Source organism: Ipomoea nil, unplaced genomic scaffold (assembly GCF_001879475.1).
Source record: "Ipomoea nil cultivar Tokyo-kokei standard unplaced genomic scaffold, Asagao_1.1 scaffold2014, whole genome shotgun sequence".
In the NCBI taxonomy this organism is placed as follows: domain Eukaryota; kingdom Viridiplantae; phylum Streptophyta; class Magnoliopsida; order Solanales; family Convolvulaceae; genus Ipomoea; species Ipomoea nil.
The window spans coordinates 677,166-704,980 of record NW_017618442.1 but is presented as its reverse complement, the minus strand read 5'-3'; the positions used below and the strand labels follow the sequence as shown (position 1 = coordinate 704,980).

Sequence of the window (27,815 nt, the reverse complement as noted above, 5' to 3'; positions counted from 1 at the left end):
AATTAAAGGATTAAAAATGTTAATTTTGAAAGATTGAGAGTTATATTTGATGAAATTGGAAATTGAGTACCTAATATTAAAAAAAAAAACAATAAGAAAGTAAAATTAGTTAAAAAAGAAAAAGAGAAGCTGCAGTTGAGTCGTGCAGAGATGAAGTGGGTTGACATAGTTATTTATTGGGAATTTCCCTCCGGTGGAAGCGGAGACCAGAATTCGAATTAGGACTAAGGAGGGAAAGAGAGTGAAGGAGTTTGGTGTATGGGCTATGGCGAACCTGTCGAGCCTTCTACACAAGCTTCGAGAGCGCATAGCAAGGCCACCCGACCACCAAAACGACGACGATTTGGAGGCCCTTTTCCGCGACGTTCTCCCCAATCTCCTCCGAACCTATGTCGTCCCCTCCGCAGGTCTCTTCTCTTTTCCACCACCACCACCACCACCACCGCTCTCCTTTTCTTTCATCAATTTCTTTTGTTACTTATCTTTCCTTTCATTCTACCACTTGCTATAGACAAACACAGAGAGGTCGTTGCCATACTTAAACTCTCCGCACATGTCGCCAACAACTTTCCGGGAGTGTTTTATCACGGCAAGCCCGCCGCCGTGTTGCCGGTGATTGGTCGCATATTGCCCTTCTTTGCTGAACCCGCATTTAAGTGAGTATCTCAATGCTACTTACCTTTTTCTTCTCCTTTCCCCCTCAAATTTAGGCCACTAAATGTATGTATCCATTCCTTCCCCCCAATTTTATGTATTTTAGTTTAAACGGATGTATATCAGTTTCTTCTATGCTTCTTGGTTCACGCAGTAGCTTCAGCATCTCCTCTACTTTTTTATTTTTATTTTTTTTATATAGTAATAAAAAAATTAACTACTTTTATGTTATTTCTGCAACAACTTAAAGCTATTATCACTTATCTAGGGCTCAACATGGGGTGATTTTTGAAACGGTTGTATCCCTGTTATCAGTGCTTCGTACGGGGGATCGAGATGCTTACAGGCTATTCTTTATGGATGCAATGTTGTTGGTTGAAGGTACATTTCTACATTGCTAAAATTGGAATCATGATCAGCACTTTTGGAATATTATGGTTCCTTGTAGAATTCATTTCCAGCGCATGTGGAAAATGAACACTAATAAAGTGCCACTTTTTAACCTCTTCTGTCTTCTTATAGATCTTGTGGATGTGGCTTTGGTCTGTGAAAATCAATGCTATAAAGGATCAAGAAAAGTATCTTTGAAGTGTTTCAGTGAATCCTTTTCTGGAGCTTGGGATGAACCATCCGCTCTTTGTGATCTTCCCCAGTGCTGTAAAGCAGATGATGGCTATGGCATTTTGATTAATCTGACTGAGAATGAAAGATGTATACTTTTTGCTTCTTTTGCTATCAAGGTGCTTTGTAAATGTTTAACTGAAGGAACTCTATATGTTGAAGGACTCTTGAATACCTCTTGTGTCCTGGCCATCTGCAAGCTTTTGTGCTATGGAGATGCTGATCTGCACATGGTTGGTAGTTTAACTGCATATTACACATAAAACATTGCTTCCTTGTAACATACACCTTTCTCTTATACAGTGTTTGGATTGGGTGGAAAATTGTATTTTCTCTTGTTTGGATAAAGAGGAAAGTGGAGGGGAAGGTAAACAAGAGGAAAAAAGTGGTGAAAATAAACTCCCATCCTATCAAATGCTTTCCTTCCCAAAATTAGGAGAAAATTGGTTATTACTTTCTCAATACACACAGTACACTTGACTTATCTCCTTTCTCCTTCTAAATACATTCACTACCTCCACTTCTCACTCTCTTCTCTCCCTTTCCTCTCATTCAAATACTGGTTTTCTTTTCCCTCCCATTTTCTTTCCCCTCAATCTCCACCTATCCAAACACAGCATGGGTGCTGGTTACCTGACTATTGAAATCTTGTGCAAGGTATGCTTTGACTTTGTGCACCTTGTTGGAGCCATGAGTTATGAAATTGTTCCTGCTGAAAGATTAATACAACTGATAACAATTATATTACATGAAGGCAAGGGGGAACTTCCAGTCTTCAGGTAATAAAAATAGTAGATTTCTTTCACTATTTTCATTTTCATTGCATTTGTAGACAATGAGGCCTATGTTGAAGCTTGACAGAAAACAAGATTTTAGTCAACATTTCAATAATGTTGCCTGCAGTTGACTCAGTTCAGCAGGAATCTTTATTAGTTCAAAGAGTTGGTGATACTGATGGTTTTATGAATCACATTGAACAAATGTGCATATTCCTCTGTTCTCATCTGTTTGATCATTTTCTCTTACAAACTTAAACTTCCAATTTGTTGCAGAAACACTATGTATGATTCATCCCTGGGTGGATGCCTTCACTTATTACACTCCCGTTGCCCAGTTGATGTTGTCAGGTCAACTGCTACAGATTTAGTGAATGTCTTTCCCCAGTCATTGCTTAGAACAAGAAGTCAAGAGCTCAAGGTTGATTTCATTTTCTTGGTTACTACTTCTATTTACCCATTTGGCTTTCTTGAATGTGACTTATTTTTCCTTATAACCTAATTAATTCATTGTTTAATTTCTGATGACCCTTATATATCTTTTTTTCCCATCCAGGGTGCTCTTTGCTGTGCTTACTCTCGTGTTGTTAAATATTGCCCCCCTCATATCTGGAGACCTGAATTTCTTATTAAATTGCTCTACTCATCCAGTCCAATTGTCCCATTAATAGAGTGTTTTGAGGTTGCTTTATCTAGTCTCCAATCTAATATTTCTGGAGGGGAAATGGTGAATGATGGTGGTGTGTGTTTATCAACCTCAAACTCTAGTGTGTCTGAGAACCCAAGAGTTGGAGAGAAAAGGCCTCAGGACAGCATGGAGACCTCTAAGGCAAAACTTCAAAAGTTTGAAGGTGGATTTGTGGGTTCTGGCATGAAATGTGAGGATTTAAACAAGCTTATATATGAATCTACTTTTATGCGAGAAAAAGAATATTCTAACTACATGCATAGTTCCTTGAAGATGTTTGTTCAACTTTTGAAACCTCTTAGCGACAGAGACAACTCATTGGGACCAGAAGTTGCACTGACAGCTCTTAGTACACTCTGCATTGTTTTCTGTAAATACCCATGTTACAATCTCTTGCTTCAGATATTTCAGCATATGTGTGAATGGGTTCCTTGGATTGATGAACAGGTCTGACGCTGTTGTTTACTTAAGTAACTGAGTTGTGTGTGTGTGTAAACCTTTTTCCTATACTTAATTAACTATCAATTGCTATCTGCAGGTTAAGCAAGGACTTCCACTACCCTTTGATTTATCAATCTTTCTAGATGCTGTTAACAACCTTTTGCTCTTAAAAGGTATCATGATTTAATTGGATTTCACTTGTTAATGTTTGGTGTGTAAGGAGCATAGTTTGATAACTCTACTCTTTTTGTTTTGTAATGTTCCATGATATTCTCTTCCTTTGCTTCCCCAAAATCTTGCATGATACTTAGAAGATGGTGGTGGTGAAGAACCAGTTACTGATCAGTGTATTTGTATGATGGGAGATCTCATTATTGTGACATGACAGATAATGTATTTGATTCAAGACATGATATCTCAATAATTTAAGAGAATTACAAATTAAATACCACCGTAAATAATGAATTTGATCTGACAGGTATAATAAAAACTGCATTATATCATAGAACACGTATACTAATTTGTTTATTTATTTGTTGTGTAACTTAGGCTCCATTTCTGTGGAGGAGTTTCTCAATAGTATAAGTGGTGTTCCAAATATGATGCAACCATTGCTAAGGCTGCCGTGGTCAAATTCTATATCAATTAATTCCCAGCCACCATGGAAGGCAAAATGCCTCTCACTGCAGGTTCTTTCAAAGATTGGACCCTGGTTGCAAAATGGAAATGATCTTGATATTTTAGATCTGGGTCTTCTTGATGAAATGGAGGAGGTTAGAAGAGAAGCTGTTTTTTCCATGCCAATTATAGTCATGTGGTGTGGTTATGGTTTGCTAACGCATATGTTCAAGAGACTGGAGTAAGTAAAAATAACATTAATTTTTCATTGGTTTATCAAACATAAGTTAGTCCTGAGTTTGATGCAAAGATTGGAATTATACCCTAATTTCCTTAAGAAGAATGTTTAGATGGTATGTTTTTGAACTAGTTAGAATGGTGTTTAATTTCAATTATGAAAGCTACTTTTTCAATCAGTTTATAGTAGATATCAATGGGATTTTTTTTTTCCTTGTACTTAAAGTTAATAAAACTCCCTCAGGCTCAATCTTTTTCTGAAGATCTTTTGTCAAGTGAGCTAGTTAGCCCATAAAATGATTAATAATTTGTCATTGCATTAGAGCAGGATTCTAGAGAAAGAGATGGATGGGCGAACTAAGAAGATCATCCCCCATGCACTTGGTTATTTAGCATGCCTTTATGGATCTCACAGTACTGGTGCTGCTCTTTGTGAAGGTAAATGCAAATTATACTTTCAGAAGGATGGCGGAAAACAAGATTTGACAGTGGATGGTCTTTTGAGAGTTTGGTGTTCAAAATGTGACACAGATGTACCTGGTAATGAATTGAATTCAAAAAGTTTACACCTGCCTAATGTTCAAGATACAGGATTTGCCAAAGACTATGGTTATAATCATTTGCAATCCCTCTTCTTCAAATTGCTTTATGACGAATCATCAGAAGATATTCAAGTTTCTTGTGTAGATGTAATTCAGCGAATTCTTCTCCATGTAACAGAAAGTATTCTTCTCACAACAAGATGTGAATGGTTGAAATGTATTGATTACCTACTCCTTCATAGGATAAAGGCTGTGAGAGAAGCATTCTGTGCAAAGGTTGGTTTCTTCCTTGAGGAACCTATTCTGAATTCTTTATTCTTGGATGGGGAACCAAACAAAACCAAAGAACAAAAGTTCATGGATAAATTAAAAGATGCTCTTTCAGCAACTGATGATCCCTTGGTGCATGAAACTCTTCTAGAAGCTGCAGTGAATGTTATGAACACAGTTGATGTACACAGCCAGATCTTTTTCTTCTCTCTTATTCTATTAATTGACCAGCTTGATAACCCTCACTTGCAAGTGAGGATAATAGCATCAAGGTTGATAAGAGGCTCTTGCTACTTTCATACTGAAGATGGATATGAACTCCTTCCCAAAGTTCTTTGTATCAGAAATGAATTGTATGATTATCTGTCTTCAAGGCTTGCTAGCTCTCCAAAAATTGTGGAAGAGTTTGCACTGGCAGTGCTTGACATTGAAACTGAAAAACTTGTGAAAAAGATGGTCCCTGTTGTTCTTCCAAAGCTCATTGTCACACAAAAGGGTGGTGATGAAGTAATTACAACCTTGCATGAGTTGGCCAAGTGTTTAAACACGGATATGGTGCAATTGATTGTTAATTGGCTGCCTAAAGTACTTGCTTATGCTCTTCATCGAGCTGAAAGGCAGGATTTACTATCTGTTCTGCAGTTCTACCATGAGAAGACAGGTTCTGACAACCAAGAGATTTTTTCTGCTGCATTGCCTGCTCTCTTGGATGAACTTGTGTGTTTTACAGATGAAGATGTCAAAGAGATAAACAAAAGGTACAGTTATTCCCTTCCTTCTCCATCCAAAAACTCTCTTTCCCTGCATCAATATAAAAGAAGCTTAGTGGAAGGAGCAACTTCTCTGTGCTGGTTCTTATTTGAGTTTCTTTATATTGGCTTCCAAAACATGAGTTTCTCCTAGGAATTTTTCCTTAGAGATTAATATCAACTATATGCATGAATGACAATTTTATGATTTCATTGACTCACAGGTTGATGAGGGTGCCTCAGATGATAAAAGAAGTTGCAAGAATTCTGACTGGAAATGAAGATCTTCCTGGATTTTTGAGGAATCATTTTGTTGGTCTCCTTAATAGCATTGATCGGAAAATGCTTCATACAAAGGACATATCACTTCAAAGACAAGCTGTTAAACGGATTGAGATGCTTATTGATCTGATGGGTTCCCATCTTAGCACTTATGTTCCAAAACTTATGGTTCTTCTCATGCATGCTATAGATAAGGAACCACTCCAGGGTGATGGTCTTTCTGTTTTCCATTATTTTATCAAGCAACTAGCTCTGGTATCACCATCTAGTACCAAACATGTGATTTCCCAAGTGTTTGCTGCTCTTGTTCCCTTCTTAGAGAGGGAGAAAGAAAAATCCTCTTCACACTCGCCTAAAATTGTGGAGATTTTGGAAGAACTTGTGACCCAAAATAGAGCAATCCTAAAGGAACATATCCGTGAGTTCCCCCCATTACCTAATATTCCTGTTCTTTCTAAAGTGAATAGTATAATACAAGAAGCACGTGGGCCAATGAGCTTGAAGGATCAATTGCTAGACATTGTTGATGGGCTCAACCATGAAAATTTGAATGTTAGGTATATGGTAGCATCTGAATTGAGCAAGTTGCTGAACCTTAGAAGGGAGGATGTCATGCCTTTAATTACTAAGGAAGGGGATCCAAGTATGGATGTTATGAGCAGTTTGATTACATCCTTACTTAGAGGGTGTGCAGAAGAATCAAGAACTATGGTTGGGCAGCGGCTGAAGTTGATTTGTGCCGATTGTCTTGGATCACTTGGAGCTGTGGATCCTGCCAAAATCAAGGGATTTTCAAACACACGCTTCAAAATTGCTTGTTCAGATGATGATCTTACTTTTGAATTGATCCACAAACATCTAGCCAGGGCTTTCAGAGCAGCACCTGACACTATTATTCAAGATTCAGCTGCTTTGGCTATACAGGAACTTCTAAAGATTGCAGGTTGTGAGGCATCTCTTGATGAAAATGTTTCAGGTTCTACATCAAAGAGAATAAGTAAACAACCTTTGAAGTCACTTGCATCTACACCGAAAAGCTCTGGAAATTGCAATGATTTGTATGAAAGGGGTCAGAGATTGTGGAACCGATTCTCTGATTATGTTAAAGAAATCATAGCTCCTTGCTTGACCTCAAGATTTCAACTTCCAAATTTGTCAGATTCAGCATCTTCTGGTCCCATTTACCGCCCTTCAATGTCATTCAGAAGATGGATATTTTTTTGGATAAAAAAATTGACTGTGCATGCAATAGGTTCTCGGGCTACTATTTTCAATGCCTGTCGTGGTATAGTCCGTCATGACATGCAAATAGCAATGTATCTTCTGCCATATTTAGTCTTGCATGTTGTGTGTCATGGAACTGAAGAGGCACGCCATGGCATAGCGGAAGAGATTCTATTTGTTCTTCGTGCAGCTGCATCAGAGAGTAACAATGCTGTTGTCCACGGGATTAGTTCTGGGCATAATGAAGTCTGTATTCAAGCTGTTTTTACTCTTCTTGATAATCTGGGCCAATGGGTGTATGACGTAGAACAAGATCTTGCTCTTTCACTGTCTGTTCAAACATCCAATTCTAGGCAACAAGCTTTAAAATTGAAGGAGCAGAATGATTCAGAACAGATGCTTATGCAATGTAAACATGTTTCTGAGCTTTTGGCAGCAATTCCTAAAGTTACTCTTGCTAGGGCATCTTTTAGGTGTCACGCTTATGCCAGGTCTTTGTTATACTTTGAATCTTATGTACGGGAGAAGTCAGGATCTTTCAACCCATCCTCTGAAAAGAGTGGCATCTTTGAGGATGAAGACATTTCATTCCTAATGGAGATATATAGTGGCTTGGATGAACCAGATGGCTTGTCTGGTTTTGCTTCTCTACGCAAGGCAAAGAGCTTGCAAGATCATTTTTTGATAAATAAAAAAGCTGGAAACTGGGCAGAAGTTCTAACTTCATGTGAGCAAGCTCTGCAAATGGAACCCACATCTGTCCAGAGGCATTCGGATGTTCTTAACTGCTTGCTAAACATGTACCATTTGCAGGGCATGGTTACTTACGTAACTGGATTAATGTCGAGGATTCCTGAATATAGGAAAATGTGGTGCATGCAAGGTATTCAGGCTGCATGGAGACTTGGCAGATGGGACTTGATGGATGAGTACCTCAACGGGGCTGATAAAGAAGGTTTAATTTGCAGCAGCGCTGAGAGTAATGCTTCATTTGACATGGATGTTGCAAAGATTCTTCAAGCGATGATGAAGAAAGATCAATTCTCTGTTGATGAGAAAATTGCATTGTCCAAGCAAGCTTTGATTGGCCCTTTGGCTGCTGCTGGCATGGATTCTTATGCACGGGCTTACCCATTTGTTGTAAAGCTTCACATGCTACGGGAGTTGGAGGAATTCAACTTTCTTCTTGGAGGTGAATCTTTTTTGGAAAAATCATTACATCTTGATGAACTACAGTTCCCAAAACTAACGGAAAACTGGGAAAACCGACTCAAACTCACTCAACCATCTCTCTGGGCAAGGGAGCCACTTTTGGCTTTCCGGAGGCTTGTTTTTTGTGCTAGTGGTGTCAGGGCTTCAGTTGGGAATTGTTGGATACAATATGCAAAGCTTTGTCGCTCTGCTGGTCATTATGAGACTGCAAATAGGGCAATCTTAGAAGCCAGGGTTGTCTTAGAAGCCACAATGGCACCTAATGTCAATGTGGAAAAGGCTAAGCTTCTCTGGAGCACTAGGCGAGCTGATGGCGCCATTGCAGAGCTCCAACAAGCACTTCTGAGTATGCCTGTGGAGGTTGTTGGTTCTGCAGCAATATCATCTATCACAAGCCTTTCATTGGTTCCACTGAACCCTCCACCTCTACTTTCTAATACCCAGTCTTTAAATGAGACTAGAGATGTTGCCAAAACCCTCCTATTATATTCAAGGTGGATACATTATACTGGTCAAAAGAAGAAAGAAGATATGATAAATCTATACTCTAGAGTGAAGGAACTGCAGCCCAAGTGGGAAAATGGATACTTTTATATGGCTAAATATTGCGATGAACTGCTTGTTGATGCAAGGAAGAGGCAGGAAGATAAAACGGAACTGCTTTCCAGGGTGGTGCCATCAAATCTCAATCCAGTTTCTTCTACCAGCTTGAATGCTGAGAAACCATGGTGGTATAATCTTCCCGATGTACTATTATTTTATGCTAAAGGCCTTCATAGGGGCCACAAGAATCTTTTTCAAGCGCTTCCAAGATTATTAACTCTTTGGTTTGACTTTGGGAGCGTTTACCATCAAAGTAATGTAGCTTCTACCAGAGACATGAAGAGCATCCATGGGAAGGTGGTTGTTTACAATAAAGTGTTTTTCTTTTTTTAATTACCTACTGAATGGCAACTTTTGGTCTTTTCTTTTGTGCTTATATAGCATCTATAACATGTGCAGGTCATGAACATTATGCGGGGCTGCTTAAAGGATTTGCCAACCTATCAATGGTTAACTGTTTTGCCACAACTCGTTTCTAGAATTTGCCATCAGAATGACGAAACTGTTAGGCTGGTGAAACACATAATTACTTCTGTTCTACAGCAATATCCACAACAAGCTCTTTGGATTATGGCAGCTGTTACAAAATCGACAGTTTCTTCAAGGAGGGAAGCTGCTGCAGAGATTATTCAAGCTGCCAGAAAAAGATCTACTGACAAAGGTGTGAACTCTTTGTTTACACAATTTGCTACTCTGATTGACCATCTAATCAAGTTGTGTTTTCATGCTGGTCAACCAAGGGCAAGAACAATAAATATCTCAACTGAATTCAGTGCTTTGAAGAGGATGATGCCAGTGGATATCATTATGCCAACCCAACAATCACTTACTGTTAACCTGCCCTCATATTATATAAATCAAACTGATTCTGTTGCAGCTGATACATTCTCTTTTACTGATCTTCCTACTATATCTGGAATTAGTGATGAGGCTGATATTCTTTCTTCACTTCAGCGTCCAAAGAAAGTAAGTCTTTCTGTTTACTACTGATTTTACTTATTGGTTTGGTGTAGGGTCTTCTAGATGTTTTACGTGTATACTTCAAGTATACTATACTGCAAGTTTATACTGACTTTCTTGCTGAAATGATTGATTTTCATTTTATGCATGCCAGTTGCCTTGTCTAATTTTCTTTGTCCTTTCTTTCCCTCCCATAGTCCCATTCCATCTCTATTCATCAGTGTTAAGGATACTGTGAATTATATATTGAATGGAGCCCAATATCATGCATCATAAATTCCTGTCAGAACAGAAGTATCTGATATAAAAGCTATTAGATCTATCGTTGCCTGAATTGGTGGTTCTGCAGAGCACATATCTTGATTGGGATCATCCTAGATGGTTGCTCTTTGGTTTTGCAGGTCATTCTTTTGGGCAGTGATGGAAGTGAACGTCCATTCCTTTGCAAACCGAAGGATGACTTGAGAAAAGATGCACGCATGATGGAATTCAATGCAATGGTCAATCGATTATTGTCTAAATGCCCTGAGAGTCGGAGGAGGAAGCTTTACATTCGCACATTTGCAGTGATTCCATTAACAGAGGACTGTGGTATGGTTGAATGGGTGCCACATACTCGTGGTCTTCGACAAATTCTCCAAGACATTTATATAAGCTGTGGCAAGTTTGATAGACAGAAAACTAATCCTCAAATTAAGCGCATTTATGACCAAAGTCAAGGAAAAATGCCTGAAGAGGAAATGCTGCAGAACAGAATCCTTCCAATGTTCCCTCCAGTTTTCCATAAATGGTTTCTAAACACATTTTCTGAACCAGCTGCTTGGTTTAGGGCTCGAGTTGCCTATGCACATACTACTGCTGTTTGGTCAATGGTTGGACACATTGTGGGCCTTGGAGATCGTCATGGCGAAAACATACTTTTCGATTCTACCACAGGGGACTGTGTTCATGTGGATTTCAGTTGCTTATTTGATAAAGGCTTGCTATTGGAGAAACCTGAGCTTGTTCCATTCAGGCTTACACAGGTGAGGGCCAAATACTCAAACTACAATAGGATTTCCTCCCCCATCCACCCCCCCCCCCCCCATCCCCTCATTTTTGTGTTTTCCCCTCTTTTTTTTGAGAGGTCATTAGCATTTGCCAAGTCAGTGCCATTGATTCAATCTGAACTCAATTGATTGGATATTTTTTTAACTCCTGCCTGTGGGAATTGGGGGGAAGGGGTGCTCTATGTTAAGAAAAAAAGAGAATATTGACTTATTGAAGTGTGATATGCAGAACATGGTTGATGGTTTGGGAATAACAGGATATGAGGGTATCTTCCTGAAAGTTAGCGAGATCACACTTTCAGTATTGAGGAATCACCGGGAGACACTAACGAGTGTACTAGAGACTTTCGTCCATGATCCTCTTGTGGAATGGACTAAATCTCACAAATCCAGTGGGGTGGAGGTTCAAAACCCTCATGCACAGGTTGGAGTTTTTGTCATTTCACTTTGTATTTTGTATATATAGATATGCGGTTGTCAAGTGTAAAAGTTATACTCTTCATATGAAATTTCAGTCAAGTATTGATCTTTCGTTATTGCCTAGCTATGAAGGCTTAGGTACTTATATATGCGAGGACTAGTTATATGCAACTTTGGCTTCACATAAAATTGAATACATAGTTAATGATGATTGAATATGTAAGTGTTAATGGAAATACTTTTGACAATCGTCTTTCCTCAAAATGCAGAGGGCAATCAGCAACATTGAAGCACGCTTACAAGGAGTAGTAGTTGGTGTTGGAGCTGCACCTTCTTTGCCTCTAGCAGTAGAAGGACAAGCTCGGCGCTTGATTGCTGAAGCAGTGTCGCACAAAAATCTTGGAAAAATGTACATATGGTGGATGCCTTGGTTTTGAGGTTACTGGACTAGTATTCAGATTTCTCATTAACTCACATCCATCTGTGAGTTTTTGGTTGTCAGTAACAAGTTTTGGTCCATGATAACAAAGTATGCACAGAGGCAAACAACTGGTATTATAACCTGCAGTTATTCTTTAATCATCATATATGCTTAGAGGAGTTTAACATGGTAATTTCCATCCTCTTGCTTCCTCTCCTGTGCAGGGGTGTTTTTACATGGTGCTTAACAGCATTGTTGCTTCCCCTCCTGTGCAGTGTGTGGGAGATTCAACAGAATAGAGCCCACCCACCATTGACCTCGAGTTCTGATCAACTTGTCTAGTTAGCAATTGCCCTCGCAGCTCACTTGTTGGTAACCGGCAATCTGGAGAAATTGGACAAGCTGGTATGGTTGATTTGTCAGCTTCTCTTTCAGCCTTAATAAAAAAAATTCAGTGATGATTTTTCAACTAAAGTACTCTGATTTGATGTAAATTGGCAGCAAGAATTGGTGGTTGGATCAAGTGCAGACGTGGATGTGGAGAAGTGGTTGGATTTGTTGCAGTCTTCAATTTTGTTTAACCATGTCAGCCATAGATCCAGAAAATACCCCAATACAAAGAAATGTAGCATCAATTTTGTTATCATGTTTCAACTGCCAATGGTGTTATTGTGAGAAAAATGATGAAAATCCAATTCAAGAGGAGAGGTTGGCTGGCTTCATATGATATTGCATCATCCACTCTTTGAGAACGTTCCCTTTGGCAACAAAGCATCCAATATTTTTGTCATCATTCCTAAGCGGACACTTCATCTGCACTATCATTTTCTTCACCAAATCTTTCACGGGAGATTTCCCTCTAACAGCGCTGTGCTTTCCTGACCCACATACTACCCTAATCTCGTTTGGAAGCTCGTAATCACATTTTGATCCAAGCTCGTCGAACCACTGTAACATAATCAAATATGCAGAGCATAAATGCATTCCATGCAGATCTAACTTCAATTCCGACGCCTTCCACTCCATAACTGATATTGATGATGCATCAACCAGGTGGAGAACTAGTGAACGTTCGTCCCCACTCAGATCCTCCGCTAACTCTTCAAGTGAAAGAGGCATATTCTTCATGTCGCGCAGCATTAGGTTTAATTTAGGGCATGAATTCAGGACTGAATTGTAAGTCCTAATTGAAATCGCAATGCCTGAAGCTTTCATCTTTTGAAGCCAACAGCACATTTCTGCCAACTCTTTGTGAGCTCCAAAGGAGGAGAGAACCATATTTGAAATAATGGTGTCTGGCGGGAATCCTTCTCCCTCCACTTGATCCACAATCCTCTTCATCTCTCCAAAGAGGCCAATTTTTCCGTATCCATAAACCAGACAACGAAACTCGAACTTGGATGGCTTGAGGCCTACACCTCTCATTTCCTCCATCATCTCCTCAGCTTCAAAAGGTAATCCAACCTCACACATGGCTTTGATCATGGATTCATATCCACGTCGCTTCAAGTAAGCCGAGGAGGAGCCTGAAAGAAGCAACTGCTTCAATTGGGCGTAACTCTCGAAAACTCCTTCCCGTAACTTGTGTTTGGATTGGGAATCGATTAGGTGACAGTAGAAGCTACATAAATCGCGCTTCCGGGGGCTTAATTTGGAGACTGTTTCCGCAACTAGGGTTCCAGCTTCATCAAATCGTTGCTGCTTGTGCAACAGAGCGATGAGGTCTGCTACTAGCTTAGGATTCCAATCGAACCACGAGGCCTCAGTTATCACCAAGTACAACTGCAATCACACACATTTACACGAATAAATAACAGATGAATGCAGGTGTACAGAGAGAGAGAGAGAGATACGTACAGGGAGGGCGAAGGATGAGAGGCGAGGGTGGGTAGCGGTGGTGGTGGGGGAGAGGAGATGGGAAAGAGTGGTAATAGCAACGTTTTTGGAAGAGGAGGAGACGAACTTCCGAAGCAAGCGATGGAGGTCGTGGTTGGGGGAGGTAACAACCAGGGACCGGAGAAAACGGTCGCCTTGCTTGCTCAACGCACAACAAATCTGCAACTTCAACTGCGCCGGCGGCGGCCTTGCAATTCCGACGCCAATCACAATCATTGTAGGTACAAGCCACTGTTATCTTGAATAACCATTTTTGTTGATAAGAAAAACACAAATAAAAGAAATTCAAGCAAAGAAAAACTTCCAATTGAGAAAATATTACAGAGATGGAGAGAATTACAATTCTATTTTCACGTGATTTTGATGGTAAGTAAATTTTTTTGTTTGGTTGGAGGGAGTCAATTTGGCGGAATTAGAATTCCCTCATTTCCATAGAATTAGAATCCTATGCTCCCTCTTGGTATTTCAATTTCATGGATTTTAAGAAGAAAAAAGTATAACTTTGAGACAAAATTACCCATATATTTTTTAACTTAAAGTTGATAATAATAATAATAAGTATGAACATTTTAGACTTTATACTACTTATTGCTTTTCAATTCTCATGTATACCTGATAGTACTAATACCCATGTGTATGCGGTCTAAGTACTGAATGAGAACAAGTAATAATAGCAAAGGTGATTTTATTATTCAGAGGGTGACCTAATACAATCTAAATGGCTATCTCGAGGGCCGACTGACTGCGGTCAGGCTGCTCTGTAAATAGCCTATTGTCGTCCAAAAGTCCCCCTCACTGTAGCCGCTGTGGGTATTTATAGCGTTTGGCCGGAGACAAAACTCCGGCTTACCGGCATGTAATCCACGTAACATCCACGCGTCTTCACCCGGCGAGCCTTCTCTGTCAACGCATAACATTGCCACGTGCCTCTCTCCAACATCTCTGTCTCTTCGTAAAGTAAAGGCACGATGACCGGGAAATAACGCCGGTCAGGAAGTCCACCGGTCGGGTCCGACCGCCTTGTCTTAACGACGCCCGACCTAAAGATCTTGCACAAACTACAAGATGAACCCATCTCTTGTCGGTCTGGATATATCCTACCAATACCAAACATTGAAATTGAAATTTCTAATAATTCTATTCCTTTAAACCAAACACTGGAATTTAAATTCTCACTTTATTCCGAATAATTCACTCCCATAGAATACAATTCCTTCCTTCCAATCAAACGCCTCGTTAAGGATTTGGAGATCACATATTAGATCATTAACTAGCCTTCTAAGTATTGATTTTTGCAATTATGGTAATGACTGCTTCAAAATATCTTAATATACTCCATATAGTTAGATTGTATTCAACTAAGTGTGATCATGATATTTCATCAACATTAATTGAACTCATTAAGCAACAATCAACTATCACCACAAATACATAAAGTTATGTCTCATTAATTGTTTATTTTACGAGTTCCAGATTCATAAGTCACTTGTCAGAAACCTAATAATGGAAATATGCAATGGCTCGTGGCCAGTCACACAATCCACAACTAAAATACATAAGATAAATATAATTACACTTCAATTATTTAATTGAAATTGAAAAAAAAAAAAAAAAGAAAAGAAAAGAGAAAATAACACTTTTTCCCCCTGAATTATATACTTATAGCATCCCCTCCCCCCCCCCCCCCCCCCCCCCGAATTATTTAAGAGGTGTTTTTCCCTCTGAAATGTTAAATAAACATATTTATCTTTAAAATAAATATTTAATATAAATATTTCATTTATTTTTCTTCTCCAACAAATTATGACCACAATTTGATTCAAACCAAACAGACACTATAGCAACCAACCCGAAATATTCCAATTACAATTTAGAATTGAAACTCGATATTTAGAGTTTATTAAAGACGCGAACCGGAACAGCCGGTTCATGTTCCGAATTGAAAAAAAATAAATTTATTGTTGAATTTAGACTATTTTAAAATAAAAAATAAAATTTTAAAATAAAGACGGTTCAAAATCGCGAACCAAATCCGAAACCGCCGGTTCATGGTTCAGGATCCAATTTTTTCGATTCATAATTTTAATAAATTGAAATCAAAATATTGGGTTTTGGATCTGAATCATAACCGAAAACTTTTAATTCGATTGCTATAGTGTTTGATTCAGTTCGAACCAAACCGTAGGCATCTCTACGTATACGCAATAATTTGTTGGAGAAGAAAAATAAATAAAATGTTAACGTTTAAGGTAAAAATGTTAATTTAATTTATCAAGGAAAAAACCGTCACTTTTAGAATAATTGAGGGGGCTAATGTACTTACTTGAATAATTCAAGGAGAAAAAATGCTATATGTATATAGCTCAGGGGAAAAAGTGTCATTTTCCTTTGAAAAAATCAATACACGAAGAATAGTCAATTAATTTACCTTATATATGATGCTCTACAATTAAACGCAAGCCCAAAATTATTTTTAACTTTTTTAGTTAACTTTAAAATTTAAATATTGATATAATTATTTTATAAAAAAATAAGAATGAAAAAAATTTATTAAAAAATAATTATTAAATTTGAACTCTTTTAAAAATAAAAAATAGAATTAAAAAAAAACTTCCAATCCGAATCAGAACTACTAGTTTGCCATTTTTCAAAATCGTGAATCGCCGATTCAAAATGGGAACCGAATTGTAATCACATTGATTCAAAATCGGAACTAACAATGTAAACCATGGTCCATAATATAATTTGTTGTTATATGAGTCAATCGTTATGCTATGGACACGTGTCCAGCATGCATGCTGGACACGGTAACGGTGCCGTTAGCCCGTTAGTGGCACCGCTCTCTTCCACATTTTAAAAAAATAAAAAAATAAAAAAATTCCAGACCACTTTGTTATATGTTCATAGTTTTATCACTATATGTTCATAATTGTAAGTTCATAATGTCAGAGCTCTGTGTTCATAATTGCATAACTGTACATTCATAATTGCATAAATGTACATTCATAATTCCGTAACTGTACATTCATAATTCAATAACTATAAATTCATAATTTTCGAAACTCTATGTTCACAATTTTAGAGCTCTATGTTCATAATTTTATCACTATATGTTCATAATTGTAAGTTCATAATGTCAGAGCTCTGTGTTCATAATTCCATAACTGTACATTCATAATTGCATAACTGTACATTCATAATTCTATAACTGTACATTCATAATGCAACAAACGAATAACGCCGTTAACGACGAGACAAAATCAATTTTTTTTTTTACTAAAAGGCCGCGTTTTCCCTTAAAACGACGTCGTTTTAGACTCGTGTCCACAATGCATTGTGGACACGAGACCACAGCATAATTTGCGTATATGAGTAATTGTAGCCTTTTTTCATAATTAAGGCTTCATTATTTAATTTATTTTTAGTGTTAGCCCATAGGTTGAGCAAGCATTGAATTTATCTTTTAATTGAAAAATAGAATGTTTTAAAATAAATAAATAAATAAGAGGGGTAAAAATAAAGTAAAAGGAAGTTTTTTTTTTTTTTTTTTTTTTTTTTTTTTTTTTTTTTTTCATATATACTTTGTGGATAAGACTAAAATTAAAAACTTTAAGAAAAAAATGATAAATAAGCCACTAAACTTGATATTTTTGTGGAAGGAAATTCTTAAAATGGTCCTCCGATTAGGGCCCTTTATCAAATTGGTCATATGACTTTTAATTGAACCTAAACTGATCCTCTAACTATTAGATTTTAAGTCAATCGATCCTCCGTTAGTTGAGCGTGAACTTGGTGTCAAATTAAATGGCAAAACAAGAAATTAAGCTCATATATTCCATTATATAAAAATTTTGACTCCATTGCTGAATGTATTTAAGCTATTGCGTAAAATCTATGGTTTCCTGATATGCTCTGGAAGAATTTTGCTACCTTTGCTTAGTCTCAATTAGATTAGGGTTCTTCAGACTTCAACAATTCGTTCACTAATTTGGGAGAAAAATCAAAGGCGCTGGTAATCTAAATATTATACAATATAAATTTCTTGTTTTGCCCTCTAATTTGACGACCAAGTTCACGCCTAGCTAACGGAGGATCAATTTGGTTTAAAATCTAATAGTTGGAAGACCAGTTTGGATTCAATTAAAAATCATAGGACCAATTTGAAAAAGAATCTCAAATGACCATTTTAAAAATTTTCTCTTTTTATGCAATTAAGTCATCAAATTAAAAAAAAAAAAAAACATCAAATTAAAAGCATGTGTAATTAAATTATCGAAAAAGTAAAAAAGTGAGAATTGCACTTTTTTAAAAGTTACCAAGTTACCAACTGATTTCCTGAATTCCAAATAATAATTGCTTAGTTATTTACTTACATAAAAATATTTATTACTTTTTAAGCAGACAAAAATAAAAGGAAGAGGAAAGACAACCATGGTTGCCTCCTCTGTAGCACATAGGGAGGGGATCTCCTTTTTATTTATTTTTTTCCTTTTTCAAAAATATTTTATTTTTTATTTTTATTTTTATTTTTCTATCATATCAACTTGAAAAATAATTAATAATTTCACTTAAGTAGACAACTAAGCAATCATTATCTAAAAACTTTTTCATAATTAATTTTTTTGAATGCTACTGTGAGACTCGATCTTATGACCTCCCACAAGAGAGATCACTACATGTCATCTCAACACAAAAATATAAAACTTTTTGATAACTAGTCAAAAATATATAAATTGCACAGTTTTTTGCTTGTTTGATGATCTACTTATTACTTGCACATATTTTTAGTTTGATGATCTACTTATTACTTGCACATATTTATATTGTTGAGCTTTTTTTTCAAAACTTTATTAATGCATTATTTATTTATTTATGAAACTACAAATTTTTTTTTAGGTGTAAACCACACTGTGGTCCAAGTCTTTCTCTGAATCGTCACTTGTGAAAATTGAACCCGGGTTATCCCAAAATTCTCCCCTATAAAGAGAGCTCATTTGCCATTTGAACTAGCCTGTTGGGTTTTATGAAACTACAATTGAAGATTGAATTATAACTTAAAGTACATTGGGACAAAGCGACCAACAAAAAAGTGATAGACGAAAAATAAAGCGATAAGTTTGAACATAAAACTTCTTCTAACATGTGCTTTGGCTTACCGTCTCAAGCATTTAAGAACACTGAACACAGACATTAACATGTTTTCACCCTGACCAAAAAATTAACATGTTTTCACCTATGACCTACCTTCTCATCTCAAGTAGTTAAGAATACAAAGACGTTAACATCTTGTCTTGGTATAAAAATTTATTTAAAAGACGGTAACGCTTTTGACAGATACTAACAACCTCTAGCAGCAAAAATATACTACCTTGATTGATACCAGTGTGGTTTTAAGAAACCGTCAGATACTCACAACCTCTAGTACAACAAAAATATACTACCTTGATTGATACCTAATACAATACAGATTTGATTTGTCTCATACAGGGGATTATGAATATAAGTTTGTCTCCTATAAGGAATAGGAAGGATGGGAATTGTATAGGAATTAGATGTCTATAAATATATTGATTATCTCATCACTAGTCACAAATAATAAAAGAATATTTTCACATATCATCTGGTTTCGTTACCGAGATCACTAATTAAAAAAAAAAAAAAAATCATCTCTGCGAGGAAGAAACACCACGAAATTCCAATTTCCAAAGCCCCGCCTCAATCTCCATTTCTCCATTGCATCTCTTTAAACGCACGCACAATGTCGGTGATGATAGTGACGAGCTTGGGAGACTTGGTTGTGGATTTGTTCACCGATCGTTGTCCTTTGACGTGCAAAAACTTTCTAAAGCTGTGCAAGATCAAGTATTATAATGGCTGTCTATTCCACACAATTCAAAAGGATTTCACCGCTCAGACAGGTGATCCTACTGGAACTGGTTCTGGTGGTGATTCAATTTACAAATTTTTGTACGGTGATCAGGCTCGATTCTTTGGTTTGGATTTGAAGCATTCTAAGAAGGGAAGTGTTGCCATGGCTAGTGCTGGAGAGAATCTTAATGCTTCTCAGTTCTATATCACGCTGCAAGATGATCTGGACTATCTTGATGGGAAGCACACTGTTTTTGGAGAGGTGGCAGAAGGAATTGATACACTAGATAGGAACTCAAGAACTTGAGGAGGTTCTGCGTGCAAAGGAAGCTCATTCTCGTGCAATTGTGCTCCAAAGTATAGGGGATATTCCTGATGCTGAGATAAAACCTCCTGATAATGTCCTCTTTGTTTGTAAATTAAACCCAGTAACGGAAGATGAAGACCTGTATACTATCTTTTCACGTTTCGGAAGAGTGACTTCTGCTGAAATAATAAGAGATTACAAGGCTGGAGATAGTTTGTGCTATGCTTTTATTGAGTTTGAGGAGAAAGAAGCCTGTGAAGAAGCATATTTTAAGATGGATAATGCTCTAATTGATGATCGAAGGATTCATGTTGATTTCAGTCAAAGTGTTGCAAAATATTGGTTCCAGTATAGAAACCGCAAGGATGAAATGGGTAAAGGAGGAGGTTGCTTTAAGTGTGATCACATTCGCACTTTACCCAACATCATCATCCAAAATACATACTTAAAGAAGATAACAGGCAGCACGGTGGAGATGATAACTCAAGGTTTGAAATGGTATTTGGTGAAGATGCTGGTGGTAGTCCAAGAGGAAATAAAAGGCAACAGGATTATGGAGCTGAAAAAGATGATCGCAAACAGAATGTTAAACGTAGGTGCCGGGTCCGTATAAATTCTTATCCTCAACAGAAAAAGGTCAAAATGGGATGTCAAAAAATTGTGTTATAATTGCGATGAGTAATTTTTTTCTAGCCATAAATGCTTATGTTGTGGACATGGTGAAGAACCGTCTACTTGGCTTGCATCCACAGAGTTGAACGCATTCGAGGGAATCACATGAATTCAACTTTGAACATTGTACCCTACTTCAAGCTTGATCTTTGAAAAGGGTGTAATGATACAATACAAATCCTGCTGCCCAACTTGTTCACAATGCTTAAGAATCAATTTAGTTATATTGTTTCCTTAACTACTTTAGTTATGTTGTTTCCTTTATTAAGGATTGCCTTTATATTTAGTTCAGCAGATTTTAGAATATTATTTCCTTATATCTTTAGTTGTATCCTGTAACTCCAATATATAGGGAGAATATTATATATTAGTTTGTCTTGGTAAGTTGGTATTGAATAAACTGAATAAAAGAAGTTTCTTCCCCAACTTCTTCGCTCTCGCACTATTCTCAGTAACCATAGGAATCCATCTTCTAAACACTGACAAACCAATACCAGTGTGGTTTTAAGAAACCGTTGCACCCGAAAGTTCAAGCTGTGCCACTGCCTGGTTGATTGCATCAATCACATCCACTTTCCCTCCGCTTACTGCTTCATCCATGGGGGTTCTCTCATGGCTATTAATCATCAAGCAATGCAACAATTTAGTCAGCCCAAACCTCAACGATAAAGATTAAAGAGTACCATCTACTACTATAATTCATAAACAATTCACCTATTTAGCGCCGAGACATTGGCTCCAGCAAGAATCAAGCTCTTGACAACCTGATAGAGACAAGACAGTAATAAGCCCAGACCGTTTTGCATTAAATGAAGTTAATGCACATTAGAACACAGCAATATACCTCGACATGCCCGTTAAGACAAGCCCAATGAAGAGGTGTATTTTTCTCCTCGTTAGAAGCATTGACATCCTTTTCCACAAGAAGACAATAAGTATTAACATCTTTGCGGATGGGAGTACTTCAATTCACCACAAAATTTAAAATAAAAATTTCATACACCAATAATTTCTTAACTAAGAAATACGCATTGTTAAAAAGAGGAAGGAAACCGAAACAACACAAATCTGGTCAAATCAGATGCTAAAGATGTAAACTAATCTGTGTAGAGTAAGTATCTGAATTGTAATTGCAACCATGATGGCACTCACTACTTCATTGCGAATAAGGTAGTCTACAATGTCAGAATGCCCATTAGCAGAAGCCATATGCAGTGCTGCAAATCATTTACAATTAAACAACATTACATACATGAGAATAAAATATGAGTACAAGAATACATAAAAGGCCCTTTATCCCAAACAATCCGTCTCAGAAAATACACAATCAACTATAGAGTAGAATAGAATGATTAGTATAAAACATACTAGTTCAACTAAACAACTTAATCCCAAACAAATAGCAAAAAGTGTTGGAGGTCAATCACACAATTGGAGGGGAAGTTTCTATTTAGGTATAGGGCTTACACAAATAACATACAATACAAAAAGTATTTAGTTACTTCTATGAGAGCAAAGCATCACATTACAGACTACTATAACATGTTTCCATATTAGAGCTCCTAGATTAGGTTAATAAGTCATGCATAAGGATAAAGCATGAGTATGGGACTTGCAAACAAGCACGGGAGTTGGATGTAGCATAATTAAATTTAAGAAGAATCAAGTAACAGACTAACAGTAAGTAACAACTGAGGTGTTATTCACTAATTTATAAACTCTCTCTAAGAAGTCAAAGAATGATCAAATCAATACCAGTTCGGCCCTGTGAATCCTTTGAATTGAGAGACACGCCGGAGGATACTAAGCTCATTATATCTTCAATATCATTATACCTTGCAGCCTATTCAACATAAAACATATTAGTCAATAGATTAAAGGGAATCATATACCTGATGAACATGACATCGTAGCATATTAAAGATTTGTACGAAATTTGGACACGGAAAATATGCTCCTTTAGACAGATATAGTGGACATCTAATTAAAGATTTCATCTCTATGTAAACCTCTCCCTCACACACAATAAATCTTCATTTTGCATATAAAATGAACAGAAATTTGGAAACACAGTAATGTATCTATTGGCCTATTGCAAAAGAAAACTTGTGTTCCAACCGCTATAGTAGACATCTAATAAAAAAGGATGATAGAATCATGAGCTGCAAAAATGATTAGCTATTGCATAGTGCCCCTTGTATAGATTACTGACCGCAGATTTCTACCGTAAAGTTACAGTTAAAAAGGATCTCTGAGAGCTATTTTTTTTGTTAATGAACTCTTTTCTAACCAATGGTATTATAGTCCTCATTCGACAACTTTAAAATGTACATAAAAACTGAAATTCTCTTTTTATTCCTATGTTCTAAAATTGGTATATATTTTCATTATTACAGCAATTTGACTACTTTAGAGCAGGTTTTACCTAATCACTTTTTAGACTGCGGCTAAAACCTTTGCTGTTACTAAATGACTAAAGTTGCTTGAAATGGTCAGATCAAAGAGGAGGCGTGCAGAGGCGACTAAGACCAGCCTCTCCATTGGCAATTCCTTCTCTGGTCAAAAACTCTCTTGTTTCGTATGCTTCATTCCACATCCCTGCTGTTGCATAGACATTATATAATGCAATACAGGTCGTTGAAATCTGCTTTTCATTTTCCAACATCTTCTGTGCTACCTTTCTTCCAATTTCAATGTTTTCATACAATTGGCAAGCCCCAAGCAATGCAGCCCAAATGGAACCCGCATAAGACTTATTACCCAGCTCTTCAACTTCCCTCACCAAATGCCATGCCTCTTCAAGCATTCCATTTCGTCCCAACATATCAATTAAAGAAGTATAATGATCTTCCTTTGGCGTCAACCCATACTTCTTCATCTCCTTAAAATATTGCAGTCCCTCATTCACCAAACCACAATGACTGCACGCAGTTAATATTGGGACAAATGTCACTTCATTTGGCTGAATGCCATTATCTAGCATTTTTTGGAACATTTCAAGGACTTGTAAACCACACCCATGAGCTGCAAAACCCGTGAGAATAGATGTCCATGCAACGATGTTTTTCTGCTTCATTGAATCAAAAACTGTGCGTGAGTAATGCAAATTGCCTGATCTAGAATACATTTCTACTAAAGCTGTTCCAACAACCACATTACTAGTATCTACACCGGGTAATCTCCTAATGATTTTTGCATGTATCTGCTTTCCTTTTTCCAAATCTGTTAGATGGGTACATGCTTCCAGGCACACTACAAAAGTTAAGCAGTTTCCATCAATCTCATATCCCCCTTCAGTGCAATACATTTTAGCCAATAAATCTAATCCTTCTTGGGGCATGTTATTCTGCACAAATCCTGTGATCATGCTAGTCCAAGAAACAATATCTTTCTTGGGCATAGCCTGAAACAGCACATTAGCAGTCTCAATAAGGCCATTGAATATATAACCAGATATTAATGCATTCCAGAGTGAAACATGTACACACGGCCATGTTTCAAAAACTTTCTTGCCTTCACCAACATCACCACATTTGCAATACATATCAATTAATGCACTACCAATAATTACCCCATCCTCCCCTAATAGATTAATAATCTTATATGAATTCGTCATAGCAATAAAGAGGCCATGGACTTGCTTCCCGACTCTGACCAGAGATAACTTTGTGCAGATAGTTAGTAGAGGCACAAAAATTGTATAATCTGTGTTTAAAATTTCTACTACATTACCCAGAGAGCAAACATACCTAAATCCAGCAGCATAACTTTGATTTAAAATATAACCTCTTATGCTTAAAAGCTTTGAAACAGTATCCTGGTAAACTGCATCCATAATTTTCGTGGCACAGGCAATTCTACCACAAGAAAAATACATATTAGCAATTGAATTCGCACAATTTACTTCAAAACCACCAACAATTGCATATGCATGAACTTGCATACCCAAAACAAGATCTTGAGTTTGTACAGAACCAGACAACACGGTTGAAATACTATACTCATCAGGTGCATAAACCTCTCCACACTTCATCCGGTAAAACAACTTTGACCCATGAGTTTCCATTCCATTTTGCATGTACCCAGACAACATAGCATTCCAAGTCACTAAGTTTCTGTATGGCATTTCCTCAAACAACTTCCTTGCAGACTCTATGACCCCACACTTGGAATACATATCAAGAAAGGCAGTCTCAACAATGACTTTTCCAGGTAAAAATCCAGATTTGACAACATGGGCATGAAGAAGTTGGCCCAATAAGATGTGTTCTGGAGCAAATGCAATGGCCCGGGCAACAGCAGTGATGACAAAGTGATTTGGTCGGACATCTAAATCTGGTTGGGTTTGCTGGAGCATAAGGGAGAAGAGATGGAGGGCATTGTCAAGTTGGTTGTGGCGAGCATAAGCGGAGATTAGGGATGTCCATAAAGGTAGGTCTTTCGAGGGTACTTGATCAAACAGTTGGTGGGCATGACTAAGAGAGTTGGCAAGCCCTAAGGACAGATACTTGTTGATGAGCTTTGTGGCGCATACTGCATTAGTGTCAAGTCCAAGCTTGATTAAACGGCTATGTCTATACATTCACACACGATTCTAACACAAAGCTTTTCCTTCAAATCCTTAGTACAAGACTTCCTGACCATACTATGCAAAGCTCTTGGTGGCTAATAGAAGATAAACAAGCTGCTCGAAAGCTTACAGCTTTACAGCATGTTTATTATGTCCAAGCTCTGCTCCTGTAGTATCAACCAACTAACTACATTAGCTTACCAAGGACTTGATGTAAGACCTAAAACATTGGTCATACCAGTTCAAAATTTTCTTTTCCCACGCAAGAAAAAAGTTGGACTCGTAGGAAGTAAAAGCAAAATAGGAAAAAAAAAATGACAATTAAACTACATGTACTGAGCCTAAGAAGAGAAAATTATGTCTAACCCTATAACTTCCAACCTTGGGTATCTTAATATTACTCAAAAGAAAGGAGAGATGAGAATTTTGCCAAGTGAAATAAGATTCTCTAGAATATAGCCACATTGATAACACAACTGGGGTCTATTGACTCATCCATTGTAAGTTGTTGGAACATCCATACAACATAAAAGTTCAAGCAATTAAATTTAGCTAGCAAATGCACATAACCATCATAGAATGTGGCATCACCAATTCATTATGGTGTGTATCAGATAAGTGACAGCTCATGTAGTCATGTTAGAAGCCATGTAACCTCCCTTTTCAATTCGAAAGGGGTGGCAAGAATTCCATTATTCAAAGATGTAATATAATTATCCATGTAAACTTTTAGCAATCACTATAGCATGCACCCATGCTTCCAAAGATTGGTGCATCAAAGTAGAGTTCAATTCAAATGACATGCAAGTCAATTCAATATAAATAATTAAGCCATGTCATTTAAAAAAACCAATACCTTACTATTCAGGTGTGATGAACAAGAGGACAATGTCATATACTCATGTCATGTCTCATGGTGCACAATGTAAATATGGTCTAACAGTAAAATTTTAACACTAATTTTAGGTGTTAATTATGCTGATAGAATCCAATATTCAAAATTAACCACAAAACCAACCTGCCACAATGCATTAAACTAGTAGAAACCACAATTTCAATAGATAAATTTTCTTAACACTTTTCGGGTAAATCCTCAAACATCACCGAAAAGTTATTCACCAACTACTCATAGTGCGTATATCAGGGTTATCAATGATACAACAGAGAATACTCGATAAATGTTAATTGGGTACCTCAAGCAAGGCTTCAATGGTTTCCGGCATTGTTTCATGAGAACTTCTCTCAGCTGTATCCAGCACATGTTCCAACCCCATTCCTGAACTTAGTTGGCAGTGTAATTGCGGCAGAAGAAATGAGGGAGTAGTACACTAGTACTGCATAGAAGGATTCGAATAAATATTAGGGTTTAACTAGGGGGTGTCAACACTCAACAAAAATAAAAGCAAAATTGCAAATTAACAGCAACTTATTAGCAAATTTAGTCATTTAAGTGAATGCTTATAGGCAAAATAGGGATGGAAATAGGCTGTGCCGAGCTTTAGAAAAATAGGTATGGGCATGCTATAGAAATCTTAAGCCTAGTCCTGGGCCTGTATGTAGGCTTTTTTAGGTTCAAGCCTAAGCCTACAATTGGCCTGGTCTGGCTTAAATTCGTTTTAAAAGCCTATTTAATATGTAGGCCATTAAAAAGGCTTTAGGCTTTGAGCCTATTTAAGGCCTACATGTAAAAAAATTTAAAAATATACCTAACACAAATATACACTAATACAATTATACAAAGCTAATACATAAGTATATCACCACAAATCCATGATTATCAATCACATGACAAGAAATCAATAACTACAAAATAAAGTTCATAATACAACATCCAACAACACAAGTTTAATAACCACAAAACCACAAGTTCATAATACAAAAATCTAACAAAAGTTTAAAACACAATACAAAACTAAAAGTCCATAATACAAAAATCCAACACAAGTTTAATACAACGTCTTGAAAACTCATTAATAACCACAATGCAAACATAACAGCATAAAGCATAAAATGAAACAAGTCATGGCTACAGCATAATCTCCTCTTGGTTGTCATCCTATGTAATCTCATAAATATCTAACAACCAATAGCAAAACATAAACAAAGTAATCTCATAAATAATTAACTATCAACATTTAACAATCAATAGCAAAACATAAACAAATTAATCTCATAAATATTTAACTATCAAGTATCAACATTAACAATCAATAGCAAAACATAATCAGAGTAACATCTACCGACTACAATTAGATATTAATATTTAACAAATTAACATTTAAAGAACAAAGCTGCAGGTTGATCTTCAAAACAAATAAAATAAAATAAAATAAAATAGAGCTGCAGGCTGAGGCCGCAGCCTTCGTCCACCGCCGCAACTCGCAAGGCCGCAGGCTCCGTCCACGGTCCACCGCTGCAAGGCCGCAGCAGCCACAGCAGGCCAAAGCACGCCGCAGCCTCCACTCCTCCAGTCATGACACAGTATCAGACTAAAAGTAAATGTATCCGTGTATACCACTAACCTGTTGTCGCCGTTCGCCGGAGATAATATGAAGTCGTCGCTGTTGGCCGGTCGTCCACTCGTCCCTGCGTCCGACGGCTGCGTAGAGGTGGAATAGCCGAATAGAATAGGGAAAATTAGATTTGGGAATTTTGGGGAATTAGGGATTAAGGATTAGGGTTTAGGTGTTAGTACACTTTTAGTTTTTTTTTTTTTTTTTTTTTTTTTTTTTTTT

The 27,815-nt window shown here is 37.1% G+C and overlaps 4 protein-coding genes across 23 annotated transcripts; 2 read left to right on the top strand and 2 right to left on the bottom strand.

Annotated features, from left to right (window-relative positions):
• Nucleotides 1-134: 134 nt before the first annotated feature.
• LOC109147567 (serine/threonine-protein kinase ATR) lies at nucleotides 135-12,519 on the top strand. 3 transcript variants are annotated; one of them, XM_019295161.1, is made up of 17 exons: nucleotides 135-407; nucleotides 512-656; nucleotides 923-1,035; nucleotides 1,177-1,508; nucleotides 1,933-2,054; nucleotides 2,328-2,472; nucleotides 2,608-3,186; nucleotides 3,278-3,353; nucleotides 3,730-4,039; nucleotides 4,364-5,605; nucleotides 5,821-9,214; nucleotides 9,317-9,883; nucleotides 10,279-10,902; nucleotides 11,156-11,350; nucleotides 11,616-11,898; nucleotides 11,992-12,172; nucleotides 12,269-12,519. In XM_019295161.1, exons 1-15 carry the CDS (start codon nucleotides 266-268, stop codon nucleotides 11,781-11,783), a joined length of 8,154 nt encoding a protein of 2,717 aa, XP_019150706.1. In that variant the 5' UTR covers nucleotides 135-265; the 3' UTR covers nucleotides 11,784-11,898; nucleotides 11,992-12,172; nucleotides 12,269-12,519. The 3 variants fall into 3 exon arrangements, with proteins under 3 accessions (XP_019150706.1, XP_019150705.1, XP_019150704.1); XM_019295160.1 differs by having other exon boundaries at nucleotides 11,616-11,875; nucleotides 11,992-12,519; XM_019295159.1 differs by having other exon boundaries at nucleotides 11,992-12,519.
• LOC109147569 (ankyrin repeat-containing protein P16F5.05c) lies at nucleotides 3,805-27,754 on the bottom strand. 16 transcript variants are annotated; one of them, XM_019295168.1, is made up of 8 exons: nucleotides 27,603-27,754; nucleotides 26,274-26,414; nucleotides 22,266-22,353; nucleotides 21,663-21,727; nucleotides 21,355-21,423; nucleotides 21,225-21,274; nucleotides 20,989-21,126; nucleotides 3,805-3,816 (listed from the first exon to the last, which is right to left on the bottom strand). In XM_019295168.1, the coding sequence occupies exons 2-7, from the start codon at nucleotides 26,352-26,354 to the stop codon at nucleotides 21,015-21,017; spliced, it is 465 nt and encodes a 154-aa protein (XP_019150713.1). In that variant the 5' UTR covers nucleotides 26,355-26,414; nucleotides 27,603-27,754; the 3' UTR covers nucleotides 3,805-3,816; nucleotides 20,989-21,014. The 16 variants fall into 16 exon arrangements, 10 of the variants coding, with proteins under 10 accessions (XP_019150713.1, XP_019150714.1, XP_019150712.1 ...); XM_019295169.1 differs by lacking the exon at nucleotides 3,805-3,816 and adding an exon at nucleotides 18,882-19,007 and having other exon boundaries at nucleotides 21,006-21,126; XM_019295167.1 differs by lacking the exon at nucleotides 3,805-3,816 and having other exon boundaries at nucleotides 20,882-21,126.
• Nucleotides 11,508-13,985, bottom strand: LOC109147571 (pentatricopeptide repeat-containing protein At2g17033). Of its 3 annotated transcripts, none has more exons than XM_019295173.1 (3): nucleotides 13,625-13,985; nucleotides 12,478-13,549; nucleotides 11,508-12,441 (listed from the first exon to the last, which is right to left on the bottom strand). In XM_019295173.1, the coding sequence occupies exons 1-3, from the start codon at nucleotides 13,877-13,879 to the stop codon at nucleotides 12,434-12,436; spliced, it is 1,335 nt and encodes a 444-aa protein (XP_019150718.1). In that variant the 5' UTR covers nucleotides 13,880-13,985; the 3' UTR covers nucleotides 11,508-12,433. The 3 variants fall into 3 exon arrangements, with proteins under 3 accessions (XP_019150718.1, XP_019150717.1, XP_019150719.1); XM_019295174.1 differs by having other exon boundaries at nucleotides 11,920-12,417; nucleotides 12,480-13,549; nucleotides 13,625-13,984; XM_019295172.1 differs by having other exon boundaries at nucleotides 11,508-13,549; nucleotides 13,625-13,984.
• On the top strand, nucleotides 19,317-20,507 carry LOC109147544 (peptidyl-prolyl cis-trans isomerase-like 4). The gene is given in 3 exon segments (XM_019295143.1): nucleotides 19,317-19,820; nucleotides 19,822-20,251; nucleotides 20,254-20,507. Coding segments are annotated over 3 exon segments (1,083 nt in total). The 5' UTR covers nucleotides 19,317-19,421.
• Nucleotides 27,755-27,815: the final 61 nt, after the last annotated feature.